This window comes from Pelophylax lessonae, assembly GCF_965119305.1.
Source record: "Pelophylax lessonae genome assembly, chromosome: 8".
Lineage (NCBI taxonomy): Eukaryota > Metazoa > Chordata > Amphibia > Anura > Ranidae > Pelophylax > Pelophylax lessonae.
The window spans coordinates 164,751,163-164,778,635 of NC_138775.1; the positions used below are offsets into that span (position 1 = coordinate 164,751,163).

The 27,473-nt window shown below is 40.7% G+C and overlaps 1 protein-coding gene across 3 annotated transcripts in view; it reads right to left on the bottom strand.

Moving 5' to 3' along the window:
• NR5A2 (nuclear receptor subfamily 5 group A member 2) overlaps nucleotides 1–27,473 on the bottom strand; it is a 198,842-nt gene that overhangs the window by 13,395 nt on the left and 157,974 nt on the right. For all 3 annotated transcript variants that reach the window (XM_082264774.1, XM_082264775.1, XM_082264776.1), the window contains exon 6: nucleotides 15,923–16,070. In XM_082264774.1, the coding sequence (XP_082120900.1) occupies nucleotides 15,923–16,070 (148 nt within the window). The remainder of the gene's footprint in view (nucleotides 1–15,922; nucleotides 16,071–27,473) is intronic.

Here is a 27,473-nt window from a genome sequence, read left to right on the forward strand (position 1 = left end):
TCCTATCAGGAAACCTACAATGAGAAATGCTAGGCAGCAATCGCTGGACTACATACATGTAGAGATGAAGTGGGTTAAAAAAAGAGCTGCAAAAATAAGTAAAAAAAATTGAAAAAGTATTTTATTTAAACTTAAAGTGGAGTTCCGGCCTATTTTGCAACTTTAGTTATTCCTGGAGTGATCGCCATGCTGATCAACAATTGGGCATTTTTAATTTTTTTCGGGGGGTCCCTTCAATTATTTTCAGGGCATTTTTGATTGTACTTCCTCCTTCTCACCCCTCTGTGGCCACGGCCACTGACATCACTTCTGCCTTTGCATTGCATCCTGGGAGCTGTTTGTCATCACTCCCAGGAGGCTGGAATCAGGAAGAACTCCCAGAACACTCCCTGGAATCAGGAAGAAGGACACAGCAGATTACACTGCGGCTTCAGATGCCCACATCTAAGATGGTCGCGCCCAGACAGCATTTTTAAAAGTACGATTTTGACTAAAATCCAATACTATACACCTTGTAAGTATGAGAATAGCGGTTCTGTAAAGCGAGATGGATTAGTATTATAGGGGTATTTTTAGTTAAAAAAGGTATTTGAGGTCGGAACTCCGCTTTAAATGCGAAATAATATATCCAAACTTTCTGCCACTCAGTTAGGGTTTGCATCTACTTTAATAGGACATGCATTTCTAATTTCTGTAGGTGACTAAAGTCCCATATACACAGGTTGAATGTTGGGCAGCATCGGCAGGTTTAACAAAAACCTTCTGACATTGCCCCTGTGTACTGTGTCGGGTTTGGCTGGCTTCTGTCGGACATGACCGAAAAAGGTCTGCCAACTAACTCTGGATCAGCTTGAGCACTGACCGGAGTGTTCTGGCGGGGAGGCTGCCCCTCTGTTAGTACACAATAGGACAGCAGGGGAGATCGCTGTACTAATATTGGATTGTTAGTACAGCAGCTCCGACAGCAGCTGGGATGAGGACCTGATAAGATAGTGGACTAAATCCTGGGACTGTCCTGCATCATTCTGGAACACTTGTCCTGACATGCCCCGCTGCATAGCCATTCACTGGGAAGCTCAGTGTCCTGCTGCCTATCCTCCCCCCAGCTCTTATGCAAGTGAGAACAGAGGGAATGTGATCACTTATAAAAAAAAAAGGGAGGGGGGAGGTACTTATAATGTTTTTTTTAATCTATACACAAATGTTTTGCCTTTTATGTCTATTTTTTACTGAATGGGTTGTTTTACAAGGCAATCGTTTACAACCACTTTAAGCTCTGGGAAACATTCCTTAATTCAACTTCCCTTGCAAAGTGAACAGTCTATTTGCCTTTAGTAAATCAACCCCAGTGTCTTCTGATCCAGCTACTCCCCTATGCAAGAGGACTCTAGATTCTGTTTTTAGCAATAGAAGAGAGAGAAGGAGCTGTGTGCAGTGGTGACCAGGCAAGGTTTTCTTGCCTACCCAAATATTTGGTCCCCTGGAGAATGCTCATTTGGGGGCTGAATTTGCTACCCCATAGACATTGGTCCATCTCTCATTTTGGCTAGAAATGGTCGTATAGTACGACTGTCATCTAACTTTCATAGGCACCTTGTTATTTTATTTTCAATAGACAGCTAAGATAGAAGATGTGGTCTCTTCTTGCTTCTGTTTATGGGTGGCCATATTTGGTTCAATAAAAGAACAATGTGACTAATTCCAGCATGGATAGTAATAATCAGGCCACGTCCTTATGGGGTGATGAGAACTTCCAATATTTCTAAATGATGTCCCTGTGAAATGTTTTCTCTAGAATGTGTACAGCCAAGAATTGATTGTGTGGTCATTTTAAGAGAAAACTATGCTTATTCTGTAGAGTTACTGCACTAAAACTATACACTATAGACTTTTATGAAAAATATAGATTCTTTCTGTGATTTAGCAGCCCTTGTAAAGCTTACAATTGCTTTTTACAAGAGAAATACAGATTCTAAAAGAGGAGTTTATGTCATGGGGGATACACAGTACAGGTTTTTGGTAGTTAAATTGAACCTGTCATAAACATTACCATAGAAAATTAGCCAAGACTTCTTAAAGTGGACCTTGCTTTAGATTTTTTTTATGTTAAGTGCATGCATGCTAAGTAATGTGTAAGTGTAGAATTTACCTATAAATGTTAAACATTGATCACAGTACTCCACCTTCATCTACTTCTATCTCTATAAAGTAAGGACAGGACTGGATAGAACTTGTTGACATGGAATGGATTCCATCTTTCACACTATTTCAAGAGTAATATGTAGAATGGCTTTGCTGATATCTTCCTTTAGAAAATGCTAGGCCCTAGGCCAGTGATGGTGAACCTTGGCACCCCAGATGTTTTGGAACTACATTTCCCATGATGCTCAACTACACTGCAGAGTGCATAAGCATCATGGGAAATGTAGTTCCAAAACATCTGGGGTGCCAAGGTTCGCCATCACTGCCCTAGGCATTAAAAATAAATTCCACCTAAAAAAAAGCAATGTAAAAGGGATAGTTTATTCAAAGATAAAAAAAAAAAACTGCTTTTGTTGTGATATTCAGCTTCAATTCAAAGATTTTCTCTGTGGTATTTTTTCTGCCAGTAGATATGTTCACTCTGATGGCCAGCATCACAAAACTCACTTGTTCTGGATCCAGGTCATCCTGGACCCACCCCAGTCTGTGCCTAGACAGTTAAAGGAAAAACACAGTAAAAAGCTCATCTCTCTGCTTTCTTTCCCTATCGGCATGCTTTATTTAAACACATGAACGTATTGTCTTCTTGTACATCCTCTCAAACTTCAGTTCTGCTATACTGGGACTGCAGGAGGCTGGTGCCAGTTCGATTTCGGTACTTACACTGCTTGCATTTAACCTCTTGAAATCCTGGGCCTTTTTTTTTACTCTTAGCCCCAGGACCAAAAATGCTTTTTTTGTTTCTGACATGTCCTGGTTCTGTATGGTATGCCTTTTAGTGATTTTAGCTAAAACAAGTGGTAGCTGATGTATCTATATATATATATATTTTTTTTTTTCTTAGGTTATTTATTGGAAAGAATAGTGAAAAATTAAAAAAATATTGCATTTACCGTAATTTGTTTTACGAACGCAACATTTACAGAATTTGCGGATCCCCAAATATTTACCTTAAATATAAACTCCAAAGGCTGTCAATTAATTTAATATATCACATGTTTTACTTTAGGAGGGCATTTTACTTTATGACGCTGTATTGCATAGTATATATGGAATAAAACATTGCTTTGGGTATGCTGTTAGGATAAAATTAAGACATGACCTGTTTGGGTTAGTGAGGGAACACATTAACACACCTCTTTCAAAGAGTTGCAATTGCTAAAAATTCAAGTGACAGTGCATTCATTCCTGTGAGTATTTGACACATGAGCAGTAAATGTATATCTCATCCATATCATCTGCATTAATTGTTAGGACCGAGAGGTTATTGTGGAAAGGAAATACTTTTTAATTTTGTATATATATTTATATATATATATATATATATATATATATATATATATATAGATATATATATCTATATATATATACAGTGGGTACGGAAAGTATTCAGACCCCCTTAAATTTTTCACTCTTTGTTATATTGCAGCCATTTGCTAAAATCATTTAAGTTCATTCTTCTTCCTCATGAATGTACACACAGCACCCCATACTGACAGAAAAACACAGAATTGTTGACATTGTTGCAGATTTATTAAAAAAGAAAAACTGAAATATCACATGGTCCAAAGTATTCAGACCCTTTGCTCAGTATTTAGTAGAAGCCCCCTTTTGATCTAATACAGCCAGGAGTCTTTTTGGGAAAGATGCAACAAGTCTTTCACACCTGGATTTGGGGATCCTCTGCCATTCCTCCTTGCAGATCCTCTCCAGTTCTGTCAGGTTGGATGGTAAACGTTGGTGTCAGCCATTTTTAGGTCTCTCCAGAGATGCTCAATTGGGTTTAAGTCAGGGCTCTGGCTGGGCCATTCAAGAACAGTCACGGAGTTGTTGTGAAGCCACTCCTTCGTTATTTTAGCTGTGTGCTTAGGGTCATTGTCTTGTTGGAAGGTAAACCTTCGGCCCAGTCTGAGGTCCAGAGCACTCTGGAGAAGGTTTTTGTCCAGGATATCCCTGTACTTGGCCGCATTCATCTTTCCCTCGATTGCAACCAGTCGTCCTGTCCCTGCAGCTGAAAAACACCCCCACAGCATGATGCTGCCACCACCATGCTTCACTGTTGGGACTGTATTGGACAGATGATGAGCAGTGCCTGGTTTTCTCCACACATACCGCTTAGAATTAAGGCCAAAAAGTTCTATTTTGGTCTCATCAGACCAGAGAATCTTATTTCTCACCATCTTGGAGTCCTTCAGGTGTTTTTTAGCAAACTCCATGCGGGCTTTCATGTGTCTTACACTGAGGAGAGGCTTCCGTCGGGCCACTCTGCCATAAAGCCCCGACTGGTGGAGGGCTGCAGTGATGGTTGACTTTCTACAACTTTCTCCCATCTCCTGACTGCATCTCTGGAGCTCAGCCACAGTGATCTTTGGGTTCTTCTTCTCCCCCGATAGCTCAGTTTGGCCGGACGGCCAGCTCTAGGAAGGGTTCTGGTCGTCCCAAACGTCTTCCATTTGAGGATTATGGAGGCCACTGTGCTCTTAGGAACCTTAAGTGCAGCGGAAATCTTTTTGTAACCTTGGCCAGATCTGTGCCTTGCCACAATTCTGTCTCTGAGCTCTTCAGGCAGTTCCTTTGACCTCATGATTCTCATTTGCTCTGACATGCATTGTGATCTGGAAGGTCTTATATAGACAGGTGTGTGGCTTTCCTAATCAAGTCCAATCAGTATAATCAAACACAGCTGGACTCAAATGAAGGTGTAGAACCATCTCAAGGATGATCAGAAGAAATGGAAAGCACCTGAGTTAAATATATGAGTGTCACAGCAAAGGGTCTGAATACTTAGGACCATGTGATATCTCAGTTTTTCTTTTTTAATAAATCTGCAACAATGTCAACAATTCTGTGTTTTTCTGTCAGTATGGGGTGCTATGTGTACATTCATGAGGAAGAAGAATGAACTTAAATGATTTTAGCAAATGGCTGCAATATAACAAAGAGTGAAAAATTTAAGGGGGTCTGAATACTTTCCGTACCCACTGTATATATATATATATATATATATATATATATACAGTATCTCACAAAAGTGAGTACACCCTTCCCATTGTTGTAAATATTTTATTATAACTATTTATGTGACAACACTGAAGAAATTACACTTTGCTAAAATGTAAAGTAGTGAGTGTACATCTTGTATAACAGTGTATATTTGCTGTTCCCTCAAAATAAATCAACACACAACCAATAATGTCTACATCGCTGGCAACAAAACCACAAAGTGAAAAAGTCCAAATTGGACCCAAAGTGTCAATATTTTGTGTGGCCACCATTATTTTCCAGCACTGCCTTAACCCTCTTGGGCATGGAGTTCACAGAGCTTCACAGGTGGCCACTGGAGTCCTCTTTGACTCCTCCATGATGACATCATGGAGCTGGTGGATATTAGAGACCTTGCGCTCCTCCACCTTCCATTTGAGGATGCCCCACAGATGCTCAACAGGGTTTAGGTCTGGTGACATGCTTGGCCAGTCCATCACTTTTACCCTCAGCTTCTTTAGCCAGGCAGTGGTCATCTTGGAGGTGTGTTTGGAGTCGTTATCATGTTGGAATACTGCCCTGCAGCCCAGTCTCCAAAGGGAGGGGATAATGCTCTGCTTCAGTATGTCACAGTACATGTTGGCATTAATGGTTCCCTCAATGAACTATAGCTCCCCATTGCCAGCAGCACTCATGCAGCCCCAGACCATGACACTCCCACCACTATGCTTGACTGTCGGCAAGACACACTTGTCTTTGTACTCCTCACCTGGTTGCCATCACACACGCTTGACACCATCTGAACCAAATAAATTTATCTTGGTCTCATCAAACCACAGGACATGGTTCTAGTAATCCATGTCCTTAGTCTGCCTTTCTTCAGCCAACTGTTTGCAGGCTTTTTTGTGCATCATCTTTAGAAGAGGCTTCCTTCTGGGGCGACAGCTGGCAGACCAATTTAATGCAGTGTGCGGGGTATGGTCTGAGCACTGACAGGCTGACCCCCCCACCCCTTCAACCTCTGCAGCAATGCTGGCAGCACTCATTCGTCTATTTCCCAAAGACAACTTCTGGACATGACGCTGAGCATGTGCACTGAACTTCTTTGTTCGACCATTGTGAGGCCTGTTCTGAGTGGAACCTGTCCTGTTAAACCGCTGTATGGTCTTGGCCACCGTGCTGCAGCTCAGTTTCAGGGTCTTGCCAATCTTCTTATAGCCTAGGACATCTTTATGTAGAGCAGCAATTCTTTTTTTTTCAGATCCTCAGAGAGTTCTTTGCCATAAGATGCCATGTTGAACTTCCAGTGAACAGTATGAGAGAGTGAGAGCGAATACATTAAATTTAACACACCTGCTCCCCATTCACACCTGAGACCTTGTAACACTAATGAGTCACATGACACCGGGGATGGAAAATGGCAATCGGGCCCAATTTGGTCATTTTCACTTAGGGGTGTACTCACTTTTGTTGCCAGCAGTTAAGACATTAATGGCTGTGTGTTCAGTTATTTTCAGGGGACAGCATATTTTCAGTGTTATACAAGCTGTACACTCACTACTTTACATTGTAGCAAACTGTCATTTCTTCAGTGTTGTCACATGAAAAGATATAATAAAATATTTACAAAAACGTGAGGGGTGTACTCACTTTTGTGAGATACTGTATATATATATATATATATATATATATATATATATATATATATATATATATATATATATTATATATTCTACTTTTTACACTTGCCATCACAAATATACAGTACACTTTTGTTTCATGGGGGTGGACAGTGGAGACCTGGTCCAGACCCCCATGACACTGTGCAGCAACATATCACTTTAATGTGATCTACCCCTGGCAGCAATCGGGCAGCAATAGATAACTATAGCAATGATCTCTTGTTGCAGGGAGATGCTGGACAAAGCTGCAACAGCTCTGTCCCAGCCTCCATATGCAGAAAAAGTGCTGTGACGCCAATCATGATGTCACACCACTTTCCAATGTAAACACAAAGGGCAAAGTGCATCTGCTACAATGCAACAGTGAATTGCTACAAGCGCTCCAATGGATAGCTGTGTAGCAAGATTCAAAGCCCAAGAGTTGATCATTTCAGTATTGGATGCAGGCTACCACTGACAGCTGGCAGTTGCAATCTATATGCTGGCAGAGAACCACAGGAGCTGCTGATTCTGTTTTAAAATGGTGTTGGGACTAATAACCTTTACCCCTGTGACACCTGGAACTCAATTTCTTAAACATATGTAGCACCCTCCTCGATAGGTGCTAGGTAGGGAGAGTAGTTTTGGCTCTGCCTGCCTATCAGGAGAGCAGCAGGCAAAACATAGCTGCACTCTGTTTATCACGGGAGCATGATCACTAGTTAGGCCTGTTCAGTGTGTCTGATGTGTGATTCATCTGGGCTGAGGGAGTGTCCCTACTGTGTCCAATAGGGAGGCCTTTTGGTCAGTGGAGGAAACCCAGCCAGTGACACACAGGCTTTGTAGCTGTCTCAGTGGGTTGGCACAGACAAGTAGTGCATCCTGGGATATGCTATAAAAGCCAAGGACACATGTGGCAGGGTGTCTTTGGGCGGGAAGCCAAGTCCCAGAAGGAGGGTGACGGCTGTCTCCTCTTCTGAAGCTGTGAAAGGTGGTCACAGGCAGTCGGCCTAGTGAACCAGAAAGTGTAGCTGAACCCAGAGGTCCAGTGGAAGCTGACTAGTGGAGTTGGAGGCAACGGTGGTTCTGGAAAAACAGTGTGTGTGAGTACAGAACAACTTGCCCAGGGGTCTGCCCAGAAGGGGACCAATCCAGAGGCTAGAGTCAGCGGACGGCTGTCAGCACACAGGCAGTAAGAGTAAAGGGGGTGCCAAGTTAGAACCCTGAAGAGAATAACCAAGTAGGAACCTTTAAAGTATCTTCACTTCAGTGGCAGGGTGAAGCAGCGGCCTTGCCACATTCTACAGTTAGCTGTACTCAAGACTGTGAATAGTTAATAGTATCCCACTCATCCCTTCTCCTATCCAAGTTCCAAAACTAAAAAAAAACATCCCCTGGATTGATTATTGACTGAGCCAAGGACTTTCATTGCTGTTTATCTGTTGCTAAGGGTAACCCAGGGGAATCCAGAAAGTGTAATTCTCAGCAGTCCTCTAGGGGGCAGTGCTACACATACAATGAATGATGTAATAAAGATTGCAGAGTTGCATAATTTAATGCTTTGAATCACTGACCTTGAACAGGTAGAAAACTACAGTATGAGGGTTTCTGACTTCTGGCATCCTTTCGCTGCATGCTTGTTTTGGATGTATGTCACAGCTAGGCAACTAGCATTTTCAGATGGTCAGCAATAGCAATGCTCATATTTGCCTCATGTACTTGAATATTTTAGTTTATTCCTTCCTTCTTCCTTCCTTCTACATTCTTCCCAAATGGCACCAATGAAGCATGAATATATTTGCATGCACGGTTCGAAATCTGTATTGCGCTTCAGCACTGCAAAACCCTCCCTACCACTAACGGTTAAACAAATGAGATTGCAATCAAAATATTTTATTAAGCTATTTAAAAATACTCAGCACTCTCCATATATTTTGCATTATTTTTCCATCCTACCAAACAAATAACTATTGATTGGACATAAAACCTCTCAGTGACTTATGATCAATGAGATGCTTTGGCCACAAAATGAAAAAATACTTACTACATTCAGTTTAATAAAGATGCAACTCAGACAGCAAAGGTTTTAACCTTTTCAGCTCCTGTTTCCTCATCAGTATAAACATTTTTTATATTATTTTGTAAAGGAAATATATTGCCTCGTTGTTTTTTTTTCAGGGATATCAAAACCACAATGTATTATATGAGCCCAAAGCAAATCTGAGTAGGGGAAAACATTTGAAACCATAGTTTACATAGGTAATAGCTGCCTGGAGCAGGATACATACTGTCTCTGATCCTCTTTTTAGGCCAGGGTGCTCTGCAATGTTACAGTGATTGCAAAAAGAAAGCAAAAGAACAGCCCACACTTTTAGCGTACAAACTGGTGGAAACAAGCCCTGAAATTATGGCATATTCTTAGCACGCAATCTTGGGAATATAAACTCACTGACCACTTTATTTGGTACACCTGTTCAATTGTTAGGTAACAAAAATTGCTAATCAGCCAATCACATGGCAGCAACTCAATGCATTTAGGCATCTAAACAAGGTGAAGACAACATGCCGAAGTGCAAACCCAGCAACAGAATGGGGAAGAAAGGGGATTTAAGTGACTTTGAAGATAGCATGGTTGTTTGTGCAAGGCGGGCTGGTCTGAGTATTTCAAAAACCGCTGACCTACCTACTTCATGCACAACCATCTCTAGGGTTTACATAGAATGGTCCGAAAAATTTGAAAATATCCAGCGAGCAGCAGTTGTATGGTCAAAAATGCCTTGTTGATGTCAGAGGTCAGAGGAGAATGGGAAGACTGGTTCAAGGTGATAGAAAGGCAACAGCAACTCAAATAACCACTCGTTACAACCAAGGTATGCAGAATACCATCAACACATTGAACCTTGAGGCAGCAGAAGACCACACTGGGCGCCAATTCTGTCAGCTAAGAACTGGAATTTAAGGCTACAATTTGCTCAGGGTCACCAAAATTGGACAATAAAAGATTGGAAAAAATGTTGCCTGGTCTGATGAGTCTCTATTTCAGCTGTGACATTCAGATGGTAGGACCAGAATTTGGCAATCATCAACATGAAAGCATTGATGCACCTTTGGGATGTGGTGGAACAGGAAATTTGCATCATGGATGTGCAGCTGACAAATCTGCAGCAACTGCGTGATGCTATCATGTTAATATGAACCAAAATCTCTGAGGAATGTTTCCAATAGTTCGCTAGTCTCATATTGCAAAAAAAGAGTTTACTAAAGTGCCGAGTAGTATATTTGTATTGTATTTTTGATAGAAAACTGTACTGATTAAAGGAAAATCGTACAATCTGGTTTTGTACGAGAAAACTTTTCGTGCTTGTCCCGTCGGATAATATCGGATAAACGTGATTGGCTCTCGAAAGCGGTGTACTAACGATCAGATTATCATACGATCACTTCAAAAGCAGTATTTTTCCTAGGATTTTCGGATCGTGTGTACGGGCCATAAGTGTGATGTCAAGGTAGCTGCATCCCAGAGAACAAGCAAGGTCATTTTCCCTTGAGGAAAAGCACATGAGCACACACAGTCATATACAGAAAATCAAGAACATTTTGCTTGCAAAGGGAAAATGAACACAGCATATGTTCACTTGCTATATAATCCCAGCTTGTTTAACCACTTGCCGACTGCCTAACGTACATGTACGACTGCGCAATTGTCATTTAAAATAATGCAGTGCGGTATCAGAAAAAAATGGCCTGGTCATTAAGGGGGTAGAACCTTGGGGGCTGAAGTGGTTAAAGTGATAGTTTGCCTTTAACACAAAAGTGCTTATGCAGATAAGGGGCATCTGTAGATAAAAACACACTGTGCATCTCTGACTAAAGTTGAATAATACCCTTGCATATAGGTGTAGGTCCTTTACGCACCTTATGAAGCCTGACTGGAATACTCCCAGGACGTTGATAAATACTCCCAGGACTTTGCTAAGTGAGGCCTAATCATCACTGCTCACTTCCATCATCACAGGAGTGAGCTCTTAAATGCTAAGCTCAGGGTTACAGCATCACGGGAGAGAAAGAGTATGTGAGGGGATTTGAATCAGAGCTCATTCCTGTGATGGTGGAAGTGAGCAGTGACCACTAGGCCTCACTTAGAAAAGTCCTGGAAGTACTCCAGTCAGGCTTCATAAGGTATGTAAATGGCCTACATCTATAGAAAGGACATTATTCATCTTTAATCGGAGTTGCACAGTTTGTTTTAATCTACAAACAACCCTTACCATAGGCAGGTTTTTTGGTAAAGGTGAACTATGCTTTTAAGGTAGGGTGACCAGACGTCCCCGATTTCTGGGGACAGTCCCTGGACTGAGAACACTGTCCCCAGGCCAAGCATGTCCCCGGTTTTGTGCCTGGATTCAGGGCCAGAATACCATAGACAGGGCATCCCATGCTGGCTGAGAAATAGCCTGGTGGCTCGAATGCCGACTACTCTGTATATTATGTAGTCCTGTGCCCAGTGCTCTGTGTGTTATGCAGTCCTGTGCCCAATGCTCTGTGTATTATGCAGTTTTGTACCCAGCGCTCTGTGTATTATTCAGTCCTGTGCCCAGTGCTCTGTGTTTCTTTATTTAATAAAATGTAATTTTTATACTTTATTGTCCAATTTTTCAGTGTTTTAGTGGCATATAAAGTCCCAAACCATTGGGGGTACCCTTTTTGTATCTGTGCTCTATGTGTTATGCAGTCCTGTACCCACCGCCCTGTTTATTATGCAGTCCTGTACCCAGCGCTCTGTGTGTTATGCAGTCCTGTGCCCAATGCTCTGTGTATTATGCAGTTTTTTACCCAGCGCTCTGTGTATTATTCAGTCCTGTGCCCAGCGCTCTATGTGTTATGTAGTCCTGTACCCACCGCCCTGATGATTATGCAGTCCTGTACCCAGCGCTCTGTGTATTATGTAGTCCTATACCCAGCGCTCTGTGTATTATGTAGTCCTGTGCCCAGTGCTCTGTGTATTATGCAGTCCTGTACCTAGGGCTCTGTGTATTATGTGGTCCTGTGCCCAGCGCTCTGTGTATTATGTGGTCCTGTGCCCAGTGCTCTGTGTATTATGTGGTCCTGTACCCAACACTCTGTGTATTATGTGGTCCTGTGCCCAGTGCTCTGTGTATTATGTGGTTCTTTACCCAGTGCTCTGTGTATTATGTGGTCCTGTGCCCAGTGCTCTGTGTATTATGTGGTCCTGTGCCCAGCGCTCTGTGTATTATGTGGTCCTGTACCCAGTTTCTCTGTGTATTATGTGGTCCTGTGCCCAGTGTTCTGTGTATTATGTGGTCCTGTACCCAGCACTCTGTGTATTACGTGGTCCTGTGCCCAGTGCTCTGTGTATTATGTGGTCCTGTACCCAGTGCTCTGTGTATTATGTGGTCCTGTGCCCAGTGTTCTGTGTATTAAGCAGCCTGTGCCATTTGCCAATAAACAAAAATGTCCCCGGATTTCATTTTAAAAATCTGGTCACCTTATTTTAAGGGGAGTTTTGAAAGGATGGGAGCGCCACACCAGTTTGTACAGTATTATATAAAAAAAAATATTTTCGAACAGCCAACACGTTCCACACTTAAGTGTGTCTGAGCTCACCCACTTCACAGTATGATGTTGTCTCACAGCAAAACATAAGGTCACACAAATTTACATGATGCTAACCTGAAGGGGTGACAATACACGGAAAATGTCTACGCTTGCATCTGGCTTTCAACGCAAGCCAACAAATACAAATAATTTCATACAAGAATGAGGTAATACAGTATTTCTATCATTTTAACTTATGTTAGGTAGATAAGTAGGTAGAAACCAGCATCCTCACTGGAGTTTTTCGACATAGCATTTCTGCCATCACTTTCCTCCATTTTATCATTCAAGACATTTGTGCAACTCTGATAAACAAGACATTGTAAGCCTAATTATCCTTTTGTCAAGAGACAACTACAAGATGAAAATCCAATCCAATCCAATTAACTGGTATGGAGAATTCTGCAGTGATGTTATTTCATTTAACAAGTACATGATGTCTGCTATATATTATTATGGGATTGTTGAAAGTGCACAATGCAAAAGTCTCCTAGAGACATTGGCAGGTTGTAGGTATTGGAAATGGTAAGATAACTGGCTGCCTACATGAGTTTTAGAATGACATAAGTTATCATTTAGAACCAGAGCTGGCTCCTAAAGACTGACAGATCAATATTGCCCAGGTAATTATTTGTTCATTGATAAAGTGTTTAGATTGCCATCCATCATTGGTCATAGAGCGGGACTCCTATCTGTCTAGTGACACTGCAAAACTTTTTACCAGAGAATGAACACACATAATTTATTTATACATTTGAAGAAGATACAATAGGGAGCACTTTAGCAAAGAAAGAGGAAGAAATGATTGGTATTGCTGGTCTTTTTGTTCCAAATAATGTCCTTTATGAGTGTAATGTTCATAGATTATCAATACACAAACATTATGCAGCGAATTAAAACTTATGTAACTATGTATTTGTTAATGGAATAAGTGTACATTAAATTATTGTCTGTATCACTGTACTTTTTACATCACTTTGCTAAAACTGTAGTAAAAGATATCACTTATATTTTGAAAATGCCTTATTTAAAGTCAAATTACTGTAATTGTGAAGAAAATGTATATAAAAATTACTGTAAGACCAGTTTCACACGAGCTTCAGCTTGTAGAAGAGCCATAGGTGTGCGCAGCCTTTTGCATTACGGTGTGCACTGCAAAGCTCAAACACACATGTGCAGTAGAGCAGTGGATGGTGTCAGTAGAGCAGTGGATTTTATTTTATTACTTTTTACAATTGTATTTATTTTTTTAAATTTTTTTTAAAAATATTTTTATTTTTAATTTTATTTTTTACAATTTGTTAGGAGCCCCATTGAGAGGTTTTGGTATAATAGCAGAGAAAGTGACTAAGAAGCGCCAGGGGACAGAGATTCCTCAGTCCCTTTCTCTGTAACCTCAGCTGCCACGGGGTAGGGGCGTTCAGCAGGAGGAATCTGCGTCGCACAGGATGATTTGGGTGTGCCCAGGCACAACAAGAACACCCTGCGCGCACACCTACCATAAGAGCAGTGAGAACGGCACTTTTAAAGCTTGTTGAAAGCCTGCTGAAACCTGCTAGCAGCTTGCTTAAAGTGGTAATCAACACCCCCATTAGGATCTGTGTTCAACGTTTACAAACTGTAGTTAAATGGTACTTTAAAAGCTTCAACAAAGCTTCAAGTTGCAATGCTTTGTCAAACCTTTCTGTTCACACTGCTTTAATTAGCAAAGGAGTGGATGGCACAACCAGGAAAAAGACACCAAGGGGATGACAATAAAAACTAGTATGAAAGTCAAAGCTAAAATCTCTGAAAAAGTCCTAATAATCAATGTGCTTTTTACACTTGTGGCTGCTGACCCAAGCAATCTCTGAAATAAATGAAAAAAAAAAGAAAGGGAAAGCGCCTTCTATGTGTAGTGTTAGGACATACTTTATAGTTAAAATAACAATTGGCAACCCACATATCTAAATATGAGGTTTGGTCATCACAACCTAAAAATTCCTTGGTGTCTGTATCAAGCCTTATTAAAGGAGTGTGCATGCTCCGAAACGCATAGCCATACCCTCTGTCCTCCTCATCTCTATGTCACTTCCACCTGGCGAAGTGGAGAGACCATTTGTTGGCTCTGGAGCACACACATCTGATAGAGACCAGCCACAGAGAGACGAACCAGGGATGTACACACCAGGGGACTATTCACTTGTGATGAGCGAACCTCATATTAAAAAATGTGAGTTGCCAAATGTCATTTTAACAATAAAGTATTTCCTAACACTACACTTAGAAGGCACTTTCTCCTCCCTTCGTTTTTGATTTATTTTAGACACTGCTCTTATACAAGCTGAAGCTGAATGCCATAAAGACATGGATGAGCGAGTTTGGGGTGAAGGAACTCGACTAGCCTGCACAGTCCTGATCTCAACCTTATAGAACACCTTTGGGATAAATTAGAGCGGAGACTGCGAGCCAGGCCTTCCATTCCAAAATGCCTGACCCCACAAATGCGCTTCTGGAAGAATGGTCAAACATTCCCATAGATACACTCCTAAACCTTGTGGACAGCCTTCCCAGAAGAGTTGAAGCTGGTATAGCTGCAAGGATGGGCCACCTCAATATTAAATCCTACGGACTATGACTAGGTTGCCATTAAAGTTCATGTGCGTATAAAGGCAGGTGTCCCACTACGTTTGACAATATAGTGTATATATACACACAAAGTAAATTAACACAACCATCATCTGTAACATCTCTACAATCTCTGACAGTCTTTTGTATCATTATATCCAGTAAACTAAATATTATTTGCAGTCCTCTGACATCAGAGGCCACTCTAGAGTCCTCCAATGTCTAGTAAGTTAGCCACCACTGGTTTAGTCAACATTTTTGTAAATAAAGAGCTACATTTTTTATCAAAATCTAGTGGAGCTCTTGCCCGTTTAAATTAAGATCACACACTTGAACTGTCACCCTATAATGCAAAAAGCTAAGCAGATACCTGTATCTTAACATTGTATATACAGTATGCTTTTAGATGAAAATAACATTTTTTTCTGCTGTGTATAAAGAAGACGTATACACATATAGTTGTAGTAGATAAAGCATACTGCACTAAATTTCTTGCATGTCTGGGGCTTGCTGTTGTGTATACATGACCACTAAACTGAACACAAGCTGATTTATGTAAAAAATAAAAACTTAGAATTAGAATTAGATGTAGCAATTCATTGCCATGAAGAAGCTCAGGATATTTGAACTGTGACCCCTTATTGTTCTGCTCTATGTGACATATCTTACATATCTTTCTTTATACACATAAGCTTGCATGCAAAGTTCTTTTTTTCACAGATCTGAAGTAACTGATCAAACTGACCATACTATAAAAAATATATATGTTTTAAAGGTGTACTACATTACGGTGAAATTGCATACTATTTACAAGAACAGGTCCATAAAGCGTACATATAATTCTTAACACCTACCCAGACTGAAGAGCACCAAGAATTTTAGACACACAAACTCTCTCAGATCGAACTGTAACGATCGTAGCTTGGCCACCAAATCCTGTGCATGGCTCATGAGGTTGTTTAGCGTGGTACCAGCCTGAGACACGATGACAGAATAATCCACCTGAAAAAATATACAATGAATAAGAACAGGAAACCAAAGTCTATGTGCAACTATGATAATTACTAAGGTCAGACGTTATTATCAAGGTAAATAAAAATGTAAGATACCAACAACCTTCCTTGGAATGATGATATTATCTATAGTGAAAGAAGATAAACACTAACCTGCCACAATATGCAGCAACAAAATAATTAAAGAGGAGGTCCAGGCTCCATCAGAAAAAAATTACAAATACTGTAGCTGCTGAATTTTAATATTAGGACACTTACCTGTCCAGGGATCCCGCGGTGTCTTAACCCCAGCCGACTTTTCAATCGGCTCTCAGGTGCTGCCGCCTCCGTTGCTTATAAGAGAAACTGGCAGTGAAGCGCTTTGTGAATGGCCCAGCAGCAGAGGGAAGTAGAGAGGGGGGGGGGGACTTTTGGGTAATCTCGCCACGGTGACATCACCCGGAAGTGGGAGCAGTTACCTGTCAAAACCAGGTACCCAGTCCCCCCCGAAAGGTGCCAAATGTGGCATTGGAGGGGGGAGGAGGCAGATAAGCACCCTTTTGGGTGGGGCTACGCTTTAAATGACAAACAATAACAGTAAAAAACTACAATACCAAAGTACTCCACGAACTTCAGTCAAGTGACTGGGTCTGGGCCTGAAAGAAGCATCTTTATGGAATTATGTCACCAGTCTGCCCTGGCACAAGGACACATTTCTTCCCCCAGTGATCACTTGCAGAGACTATTGGAATATTGTACCCTTCTAGTAGCTCACAAGGTGACAGCCAGCAGCAGGAGGCTAATGTCTTCTTTCCTTACTAATGACTTATCTGCCTAGCAAGAAAAGGAACGGAGGATGTCTCTACTGAGACTTCATAGAAATTTGTTGGCAAATTACTTCTAAAGCCGGTGTTCTGCCGAAAACTCCAGCTCGCCAAAATCTCCAACCACGTCACTTCCACTGACTCTACAGCAGCAATAATTGGAGATTTCGACGAGTTGGTGTTTTCACAGAACACCGGCAGTGTATACACTAGGGTACACAATATAATGAGTGGACGTTATTAGTCTGCCCGCTAGTAACCAACAACATGGCCGCCTCCAAGGCAGTGACATTTTTTACCCAGTGTTCTGTGAAAACACCAACTCGTTGAAATCTCCAATTATTGCTGCTATAGAGTCCACAGAAGTCACGTGGTTGGAGATTTTGACGAGTTGGAGTTTTTGGCAGAACTCCGGGTAGCAGAAAAAAAAATGTCTAATTCCTCATCAACAAAGTCAATGTTGATGGGGGAATCCTGCAGAGCTATTGTGTTCTCCCGGCAGTAATCGCATGCTAGAAATCAAACATGCTGGTTCTACTCAAGTCAAAAGATGGATGGTGCAATTAGCCTGGCCATACATAGATCGAACCTCGGCTGCTCCTGCTGAGCAACCGAGATTCAAACCATCTATGGCCAGCTTTATGCAAGTATAAGGGCTTTTTTATAAGCTGTAATTCATGTAGCAGAAAGTCTGGCACTGCAGGAACCACCTGGTTCTGGTATTTACAAGACTTCTATTGCAATAAAATTATTCAGCTAGTGGCACATACTTAAAGAGTACCTATACTGATAAAAAAAAGTGGTATGCCAAAACCAGCTTTATGAAAGTTATTATATGCAAATTTTGTACAGGTGGTTGGATGCATAGTGGTGCTAGCTGCTTCCTATAGTATATAGAGTTGAGTAATAGGTAGTAATACACAGGGATAGTGCGGAATTTTTTTTCACATTTAAATATATGCAAAGTCTAAAGCTGGCTATGCACTGTTCGAATTTCAGCTCCTGAAATTCCCCTTCTCCAGTCTAGCAGAGCCGGGTAGAAAAGCATTGGCCGGAGCGGGAGATTTATCCATCTGCACTGCATATGAAAACCGCAGTGTATATGGCCAGCATTAAACATGTCCCTACCTTCTCCATATCAGCTTCTTTCTCTCTACTGCCTTCCTAAAGTGCTCTGGCCTAGCAATAAGTGGATCAGGTAATAGGGGACCAAGCAAGGTTGTTTGAGTACCTACTAATTATGGTGCCTACAAACTAGTACTTATTTTATCTTGCAATTTTTACTAGCAAACTTACTTTAATACAGGGCATATTTCTAATACCAGAGATAGTTTCTGTAAATAGTAATAGTAAATAAAGAATATTTAGTTTTTTTTTTTTTTTTTTTTTTTTTAGGTTTATGAGAAATGTATCTATAAGTGAATGACACTGGTTATCGGCAACAAATATTTTAAAATAAATTTGGTTATATCTATGTTATAAAAGTTCAACCAAATGTAAGTCAATTAAATAACAAAGTTTAATAATATATTTTTAATTTGAAGGTCTACCTCTGTTTTCAGTTTGCAACAAATTCTCTGAATGCATCACATGCATCACATTGAATGCAGGACCTAAAGCAGAACTAAACTCTAAAAGGAGATCTTCCATGTTATAGGGAACATTTAGAAATGATAATTCTGCCTAAGCAGTATCCTGAAAAATATACCATTTCTGAAATTCTTCTTAAAAGAAAGCAGTTCACTGCCTGAGATGTGAAGATGCCCAGGTATGCTTGGGCCTACAATCTCAACGGTATATATCTGCAGTGTGAGATTAAGGTACTTTCACCTATGACTGCTAGTCCAAAGTGGGATTTGGTAAAACCATTGCTGTGTTGCTCACTGTTCTTCTTGCAATTGTCTCTGACATAAGGAAGCAAAGCCTTGCCTCTAGCAAGATGGCCACCCCATATAGAGACAATGTGCAGAACAAAGCCTATGATCAGCTGCAAGGGGACCACAGGCCATACTGGTGATTAGTCCCTTGTCATTGGCCTCCTTTTTCTAAGCTCAGCCTCCAAAGTTGTAATCACAGTCATTCTGCTTAAAGCTGAATTCTAAAAACCAAATGCAGAGACATACACATTTTAGGAATGCAGTTCGTGGGCTGGTAAAGGTACATTTTCAAACTTTCTAACATTTATAGTTAAAAAAGAAGGATCATTTTTTGTACTAAGGTGCTAAAAAACTAACACCGCTACTTGATTCGTTCAGCTACTGCATATTCTAGGAAACTATTCTCCCCTAAAAAATGTGCCTAGTGCATATAAAGCTTTATAAAAATGATTTGTTAAATATCAAATATAGGGGTTTATTTACTAAAACCGGAGCATGCAAAATCAGCTCTGCATAGAAACCAATGAGCTTCCAGTGTTTTCGTCAATGCTTAATTGAACAAGCTGCAGGTAGAAGCTGATTGGCTGCCATGCACAGCTGCACTAGATTTTGCACCCTCCAGTTTTAGTAAATCAGCTTTAGTGTATCAGATTGCATCCTTATTTTTTAATTATTGACATATTCTTTTCCTATGTAATTTTAAGCCTAGATTTTTTTTTTCTTTTAGTTGCTCAAAAGTACATGCAAGAATACCAGCAATTGAAACTTAAAAGTGCATCTACAGCAATATAATCATGGTACATCTTTCCCCCCTCTTACCTGTCACTCAGCCAGACCATGCAAGATGAATTTTTTATATGTATTGATGGCTAATTTCCATAATTATATGCGCCTGCCACCCCCACCGTTTGAGTGGGATTGTCTGGAGATTTTCTTGTAAGAATTTGCAATTAAAAGCAGGAGCTAATCTAACAAGTTTTTTTTTTATTATCATGATATTATATCATTATATTTAGAGGTGAATAAGTCTGTCCAGAAAAAAATACTGGTGAATCGACCAGAGAATCATAATTTCTTTTCCAGAGAATCATAATTTTTCAATTCTTCTGAATATGTACATACAGATTTGTTTGATCAGGGGTGCATAACACGATTCACTAACTAGGCGTTTGGGATTTGTGACTAGAACTGATACTGAACTGAAAAGAGTCAATTCATCAGAAAAGCATAAGATTTAAAAGTATGGCCCAACTTGTGAATTCAAAGACACAACAATGGTTCCCTTAATGGAGATGAGCTGATGTAAATTACGAATGTGACAATCTTAGAATGTCTTATTTTATTGTGAAATTCTAGTTAAAAGATGTTTGTTCTTAGTTTTGGATAGATGGGAAGAAATAGAACCTCTGGAAAACCAGCCATACACAGATTGAAAATTAGTCAAATTTGGATCTATCTATAGATAGGCTGGTTGTACTGAAGTTGATCTAATGAATGACTTCAGTACATCCAGCCTGTCGGTTTTTTTCCATACAATCACTGCCAGGAGCTATAGCAGGGAAACCTCCATTGACACTGACTGTGTTGATGGTGAAATTAAGTATTTTTTTTTATTTTCCTTCCAGCTGTGTTTGAAGGTGAGAAAATTGCATAATCTATTCCCAGCCTTAGACGTTTGTAGCTCTGCTGGCCCTGCACCTGCTTTCATGGTACTGTGTGTGTAGATCCCACCCCCCCTTCCCGCAGACGACACGCTGGGGATTTGGATCAGCTGTGCTTAGCGTAGGTGCAGCGGCAGGGTCTGTGTCTTCCCTGTTTGCTGCCTGCTCTGCTACTTCCCACTCCCTCCAGGAAAAAGACAGACTAGGACCAATCAATACAGAGGAGAGGATGATGAAGGTAGCGCTGCCAATTGAAGATTATGGGGCTCTAAACTACAGCTCACAGCATGCCATACTCAGAGGAGGAGGAAACAGAAGAACTTTGCCAGGCTAATTCTACAGGGAGGGACAGAAAGTGTAAGAGGACCGTGCTGTGGGGCTCCATTCCAAGAGAGAGATAAACTGAGCCACTGGGAAGCCAGAGAGAACAAGGCTGTGACCTGAATGCAGAGAGGCAGAGTCTGGTTACGACTAAGCGGACGTTTTCCGTGAAACGCATCAACCGCTGTGCACCCCCCCTGTGTCTCTGGCTATTATGGATGTACTTTGAGATGTTTTTATAATTTTTTTGATACAAATAAACAAATTTTTATTCATCTTCATCTTCAACTCGGAGTGCGGCTTTTTCTCCTTACACTGCCTACCTGAGTTGCCATAGGCAACCCAGAGTGAGTGGATTTCTAGCCAGAGAGATCACTGTTGTCGTGTTGCTTGATCTGGTGAGAGTGCCTTGAGGTCTTTGCTTGATTCCTCCTGTAGAGACTAAGCTTTGGGAAACTACATAACCAGCTGCCCTATAGCCATACTACTGTCTGCAGGCCTGTTGATTACACTTGAGTGCACCAACAATTACTGGACCCCAACGTTTAGCCAGCTGAAGAGACAGAACTAAAAATTCTCCCTCTAACTGTTGCTATTCAGAGACCTATTTCCCCACTTTGCTGAGTTAACAGGTACCTCTTATGAGATGCTGCATCATGCCCCAGCCAATCTCTTAGAAGTCAGAGTAGTAGTAGTATCACACCTAGTGCATTCAACGTTTGTTTACATTGTTTATTGCTGATTTAATAAGTCACATACTGATATCAGTTAGTGGTATAGAACCTGATCTTAAGCCTGGTACACACTATGAGTTTTTTATGTTGCAAACTATGAAACTATGCAAACTATGCAAAGCTGTTCTGTTCATACAGTTCAGCTCTCTCTGCCATTTACTTGATTATGAACATTTACCACTAAGCAGGTGTGTGTTTATTTTCTAGTGATAACCCACAGGCAGGGTAAAGGTATTTGCTTATGTCTTTATACGCGCTTGCAGTTAATTTTGATTCAACTAGGTGTGCATCAGAGGGGCTGAGGTGGTTCTTGGAGACGAGTTGCAAAACAGAGAACCCAAAATTATCAAATGGCTCATTCAGGGGTAGCGCTACACTTCTACTGTTCTTTGAGTTCCTAAATAAAATTACAGAGGCTCCAGCCCCTTACCGTTTTGTTAAATTTTTTTTTTCTTTTGCCCTCGTGGAGAAATGTTTCTTATGTCCTGCATGGACTTTGGGAAAGGAAAAAAAAAAGGTAAAGCTTCTCAAAGGGGTCATGTATATCAGTAAAAACTCTTTAGAGGGATATCATTAGATGTGGTGGCTGCAATAGTTTTTTTTACTGGCTTGTTTCTTTATTTTCATCTCATGATCCTGCCAGTAAAACATTTCCTGTCCTAGGGTGACAGTGCTTACTTATTGTAATGTATCTATGAACTTCATATTTACAGCTGTACATGTTATACATTTAGTGCGGGTTCACACATATGCAATGCCGGAACCCTGCAAATCCACCGGGGGTAACAATTCAAAGTTAACAAAACCCCCAGATCAGTTTGCATATCGCAGTGCGAACTGTCAATTCGGACATGAATTCTGGTGCGGACCGAAAAAAGGGTCTTGTTCAACTTTGGTCTGAATGCGATGCAAATTTAGCCATACAATCTGTATGGCTGAATTCGCAATGCACAGACATCGCCTGTGATTTGCAGGGCAGTGCGCTGCGAATCACATGTGTTGTCTGACATCGCATATGTGTGAATCAGGACTTACTGATTGCAGTACTGTTTTTGTTTTTTATTTTAGTATGTTTTCAATAGATGTCTCAATATAAAGGTTTAGTCGCTTAGCCACAAATACACCCATAACGTTACTCATAAAATAAGTTCAGCTTCCGTTTTACCTATTTTTTTTTTTTTTTTTACTCAAGTCTGCTAATACTGTTATCAAAGTATATTTTAGTCAAACAGAAAGTTTAAGTATTTAAACACATACAGAGGATTCAGCAGACCTGCCAAACCCCTTTGTATTTCATCCTGGCATTGTTTGTTTACTGGTAACCTGCTGTTCTGAGACTATTAATTCCCGAGCTAACAATTATACAAGCCAAAGAGTCTCAAACACACCTACTGGAGATGCACTAAGAACACATGGGCAGTTTACACGCAGAGGCTGATTTATAAAGAGCTGTGCAAATTGTTGGCACTATATAAATCCTGTATAATAATAATAAATAATAATAATAATAATATTTCATATTATTAAAAAATTGGACGAAAATATGCATATTCAGAACGATTGTTTGATTTTCTGTTTGTTAGTGTACTGCTTTTGAGAGCCAATGTTACTGTTCAGAAGAAAAATTTCCAAAGGGTTGGAAAATTTATCTTGTTAGCTCCCAGAACGAACGTTTTTCATTTATTTAGTACAGTATTCGAAAAAAAAAAAATCAGATGATCAAGACTGCGCATGTTTGGCAACAAAGTACTACCCGGAAGAAGATAGCAACGAAAATAATTTTTCGTAAACACAAAATAATTATCTTATACAGGGTAATAAAATATTTTATTAAGGAGATATAAACTGAAATTTCTGTGATAGTGATAAGTGAATAGCAGTTTACAGTTACTCATTGGGGTTGATTTACTAAAGGCAAATAGACTTTGACTTTGCAAAGTGCAGTTGTTCCAAAGCTTAGTAAATGAGCAGAAGCTCTGCTGACTTCATGATCCAATCATGTGCAAGCAAAAATGCTGTTTTCCTTTTTTTTTTAAGTTTCCTTGCATGCGATTGGGTATTTTTCGCAAAGTAAAGCTTTACCTCATTTACTAAGATCTGGAGCAACTGCACTTACAAAGTACACAGTCTATTTGCCTTTAGTAAATCCACCCCATTATCTCTTGGACTACAAATAAAGGGTTATGAATCTTTGTTGTTGTTGTTATGATTATTAGTATTAATACTATTTTTGATTTTACTCAATAATATTGTTTTTACTATGATTAGAAGGGTCACATGCACATCACACTCCCGATTTTACGCTGGGACGTATCTACATAAGTGGTAAGTTTTCCTGTGTGGTTCTAAAAATTTCGTACCATTAATGGCATTCTCATTTTGAACATGATACAAAATATTGGGAAAATAAATAAATGATTGTTCGTCCCAATATCTAATAATGTGTACTAGGCTTAAATAAGTAGGACTGTTCACTTAATAATATGAATGTATACTGAGCCTAATGCAGTATGATTCACTTCAATCATCCAATTACGTAGAAGCAAAATTCCTGTTTTTTTTTTTATTGCCCTTGCAGATGATTGGATATTAAAAAAGAACACAGTTACGCCTTATTTCCTAAGATAATTGATCAGTCTCTACAACTTTAGTAGTTTAACCCCAATATAGTTATATGCACTCCCAAAGTAAATACTTACCTCGATACCTTGAAATAGGAATGAGGGACACCACATTAGCAAAAGTATGTAGGCATAGGACACACCCCCCTGCCACACCCCCCTTAATCAAACACTCTCTGGAACTGGTGTAGAAGGGCCCTATGGGAAGTATCGACTCTATGTAAAGAAACATCCCTATATGCTAGAAGCATATCTTTGTATACTGTTCCCACCATGGAGGTAGCATATCAACCCTCAATTTACTGGCCGTGTTTCCGCCACGAGTAGGGCAGCCTGGGAGTCACGTCTGGCCCTATTCATATGAGAGTTATATTGTCCCCTAGTGAATGCCTTGAAGGCATCCCAAACCACTTCAGGGGAGGCCGTCCCAGAGCTGCGCAACCAATAGTCAGAAAGATCCCTAACCATTTGGGGTTCTATCTTCTCATCCAAAATCTAATATCTAGATAATCTCCACAATTTCAAGCCCTGTGATGTGTCCAAACATACATCTAAACAAGAACCAAGGAAAAAATTAAAAGGGGGAGAACTGAGGATATTAAAAGTAATTCAAAGAGCACATAGAGTCAGTCACGTTGCCTTTCGTACACAAGAAGCTCTGGAGAGATCGCCCGGGAGATTCTCGGGGGCATCATCCTTCGTTACAATCAAAGTTTAACTGTTAAACGTCTCTCCTGATCAGGCCAATATCCATCAGTAGGGCATCTATTTTCTTAGTAAGGGTAGACTGGCAACCTGCATTGGGGCCTGAAACAGATCAGGGTCTGTCTCAACCTGGTCAACTGAGTCGCCATGCTGGCCACGTGTGCAGTGTCTTGGGAATCACTCATCGTCTCTTTTGGTGTTCTACGTGTCCCAGTCCTCCGCTGACCTCCCGTCATCATCTGGTAAGCCTCCCGGAATCGAGTAGTGTGTCTGCACCGATTTTTGCTCCAAAATCACGGGTCAAAGCAGGATCAGGCAACAGAGCTCAGCTCTTACACATCTGCTCCCGCCACCATCTTGGACACGCGCCTCTACATGTGCTTTTTAACCGCTACTGTTCCTTTATACTGGCTTTTGGAATTCACAAATGCAGCAATTTTGAAATTGGATGAAAGGTTTAGCACTGGGAAACATCTTTTGATAGATAAAAAGTATATTTTGTATACAACTATATAGATAAGACCAAAATGAGGGACAAAAGGGGAGGACAGAGGGACTTTGTTCCAAATCAGGGACAGTCCCTGGAAATCAGGGACAGTTGGGAGCTATGTAAATATGATCACTCCAGCGCCATGATTCTAAGTATGTGCTCCCTGAATATAAAGAACAAATTTATTTACACCTTTGATCTGCCTACACAACAGTTTTGCTGAATTTGGGAAAACTATATAACACAGAATAACCACGGTAATAAGAGGCTTTTATACTCTCCAAAAGCAGTGCCAAAGCATTGTTCAATATGACTGAAAATAAGGAAAAAAAAATGTATTATATAAAATGGTATGGTTCGAGTATCAATGTTACCTGGCCAAATATTATCTTCTCTATGGGGACACAAACAGGAGGCATTTACCTTAAACTGGCTGGCCATTCATATTTCTAGGCACAGAGGAGGGGAGAGAACTGACTGGTAATACTGTCAGATTAAAGCGATTGTAAACGATCGCCTTGTAAAACTACCTATTCAGTTTAAAATAGAAGTAAAAGGCAAAACATTTTTGTATAGAGATATAAAATAAATAAATAAATAAATACATTTTTCTCCCCTTTCATATAAGTGATCACATTCCCTTTGTGCTCAGCTGCATAGGAGCTGGGGGGAGAAGCAGCAGCACACTGAGCTTCCCAGTGAATGACCGTGAAGGGGGGGGGACGTGTCTGAGGAAAGCAGATTGCGTTCCCACCAGCATAGCTAGAGAACTGACCACAGTGTGCTCTCCTTCTTAGTGTTGTCAGTTTTTATTAGGAGAGCAGAGGGACTGGCAGGAACACCAGGGATTTCACATAAAGGAAGTAATACAAAGAGAATGGGATACTTTATCATACAAGTACCAGAAATATGAAGTGTTGGGTTAACAAACGCTTTAAAGCGGAGTTCCACCCAAAAGGGAGGTAGATTTGACAGGTACCAGCTCCCACTTCAGCTCGGGCCGCCTAGGTGGCTAGAGCGGAAGTTCTCCTCTCCCCCTTCCTCCCTGTAATCTTCTGGGACACGTCACAGGTCCCAGAAGATTGCCTGGCCACTCGCGACTCGCGCATGCGCAGTGTGCACCCGGCTGTGAAGCCTCAAGCTGTCACAGCTGGCTGCCCTCACTTGTGATGCCGGCGCCAGGGAGAGGCGACGGAGAGAACCGATGTTTCGGGCGGCCGCATTGCTGGATCATGGGACAGGTGAGTGTGTGCTTATTAAAAGTCAGGTGCTACATTTTTTGTAACTATTACCAAAAAGTTCTGGCGCTACTCCAAGATGATGAAGTCCTGGAATGTCCCTTCACAGAGAATACACAAAAACCCGTAAAGTTAATGTGGTGACGATGTATGGGGATAGCAACACTGAACATGCATACTGAGCGCCATCTCTTATATCTAATTTCAGCTACATTTTTTGTAGCTGCTGACTTTGAATAAACACAAAAACGTCTGAAACTCCGCTTTAAGGTTATCTAGGGGGCAATTTTTCCAGGAAGCACAGTAGGCTTGTGACCATAGGTTTCACTATAAAAGGGGTGTTTAAGGTTCTGTCATTGGGTAACTGGGTCCAGGTCTGTGTTGCAAGGATTCTGAAAGCAGTTCCTCTATAAACGGTCCGCAAACAACTTCCACAAATTATTTTTGAAAGTGCAAGACAATATTGCTGAAAGAAAAATGTGTTTCCTAAAAAAGCTATGTATGTATTACTCCATTTTAAAGTGTTACTAAACCCAGGACCCTGCAGGCACTATATCTGGTCTCCCACAGTAAGCAGAACATAGAAAAGCAATTATTTTAGTAAGTAAAAGCTGCTAAATACCTTTTCTCATCAGCAGTACTGTATATAGCAGTCTTGTGACTTCTATAAGTGTCTGGCTGAGCACTGGTTAAAGTTTGAAGGAGGGGTTTTCATTCTCCTCTGATTGTCCTATAATGCTGCAGGACCACTGATCCTCTGTCTGGATAGTGCTGATTGGCCCTGTGCTGATCACATGCACCTTGCCTACCAATACACAACAGGTGAGCATGTGCAGAGTGCCTCCAAGGGCTCTTTCTTATCAGAAGATGAATTGGGAACAGTAAAAGAAGAGGAGGATCAGAGAATACAGGATCAAACAGCCTTTTTACACAATGCAAATG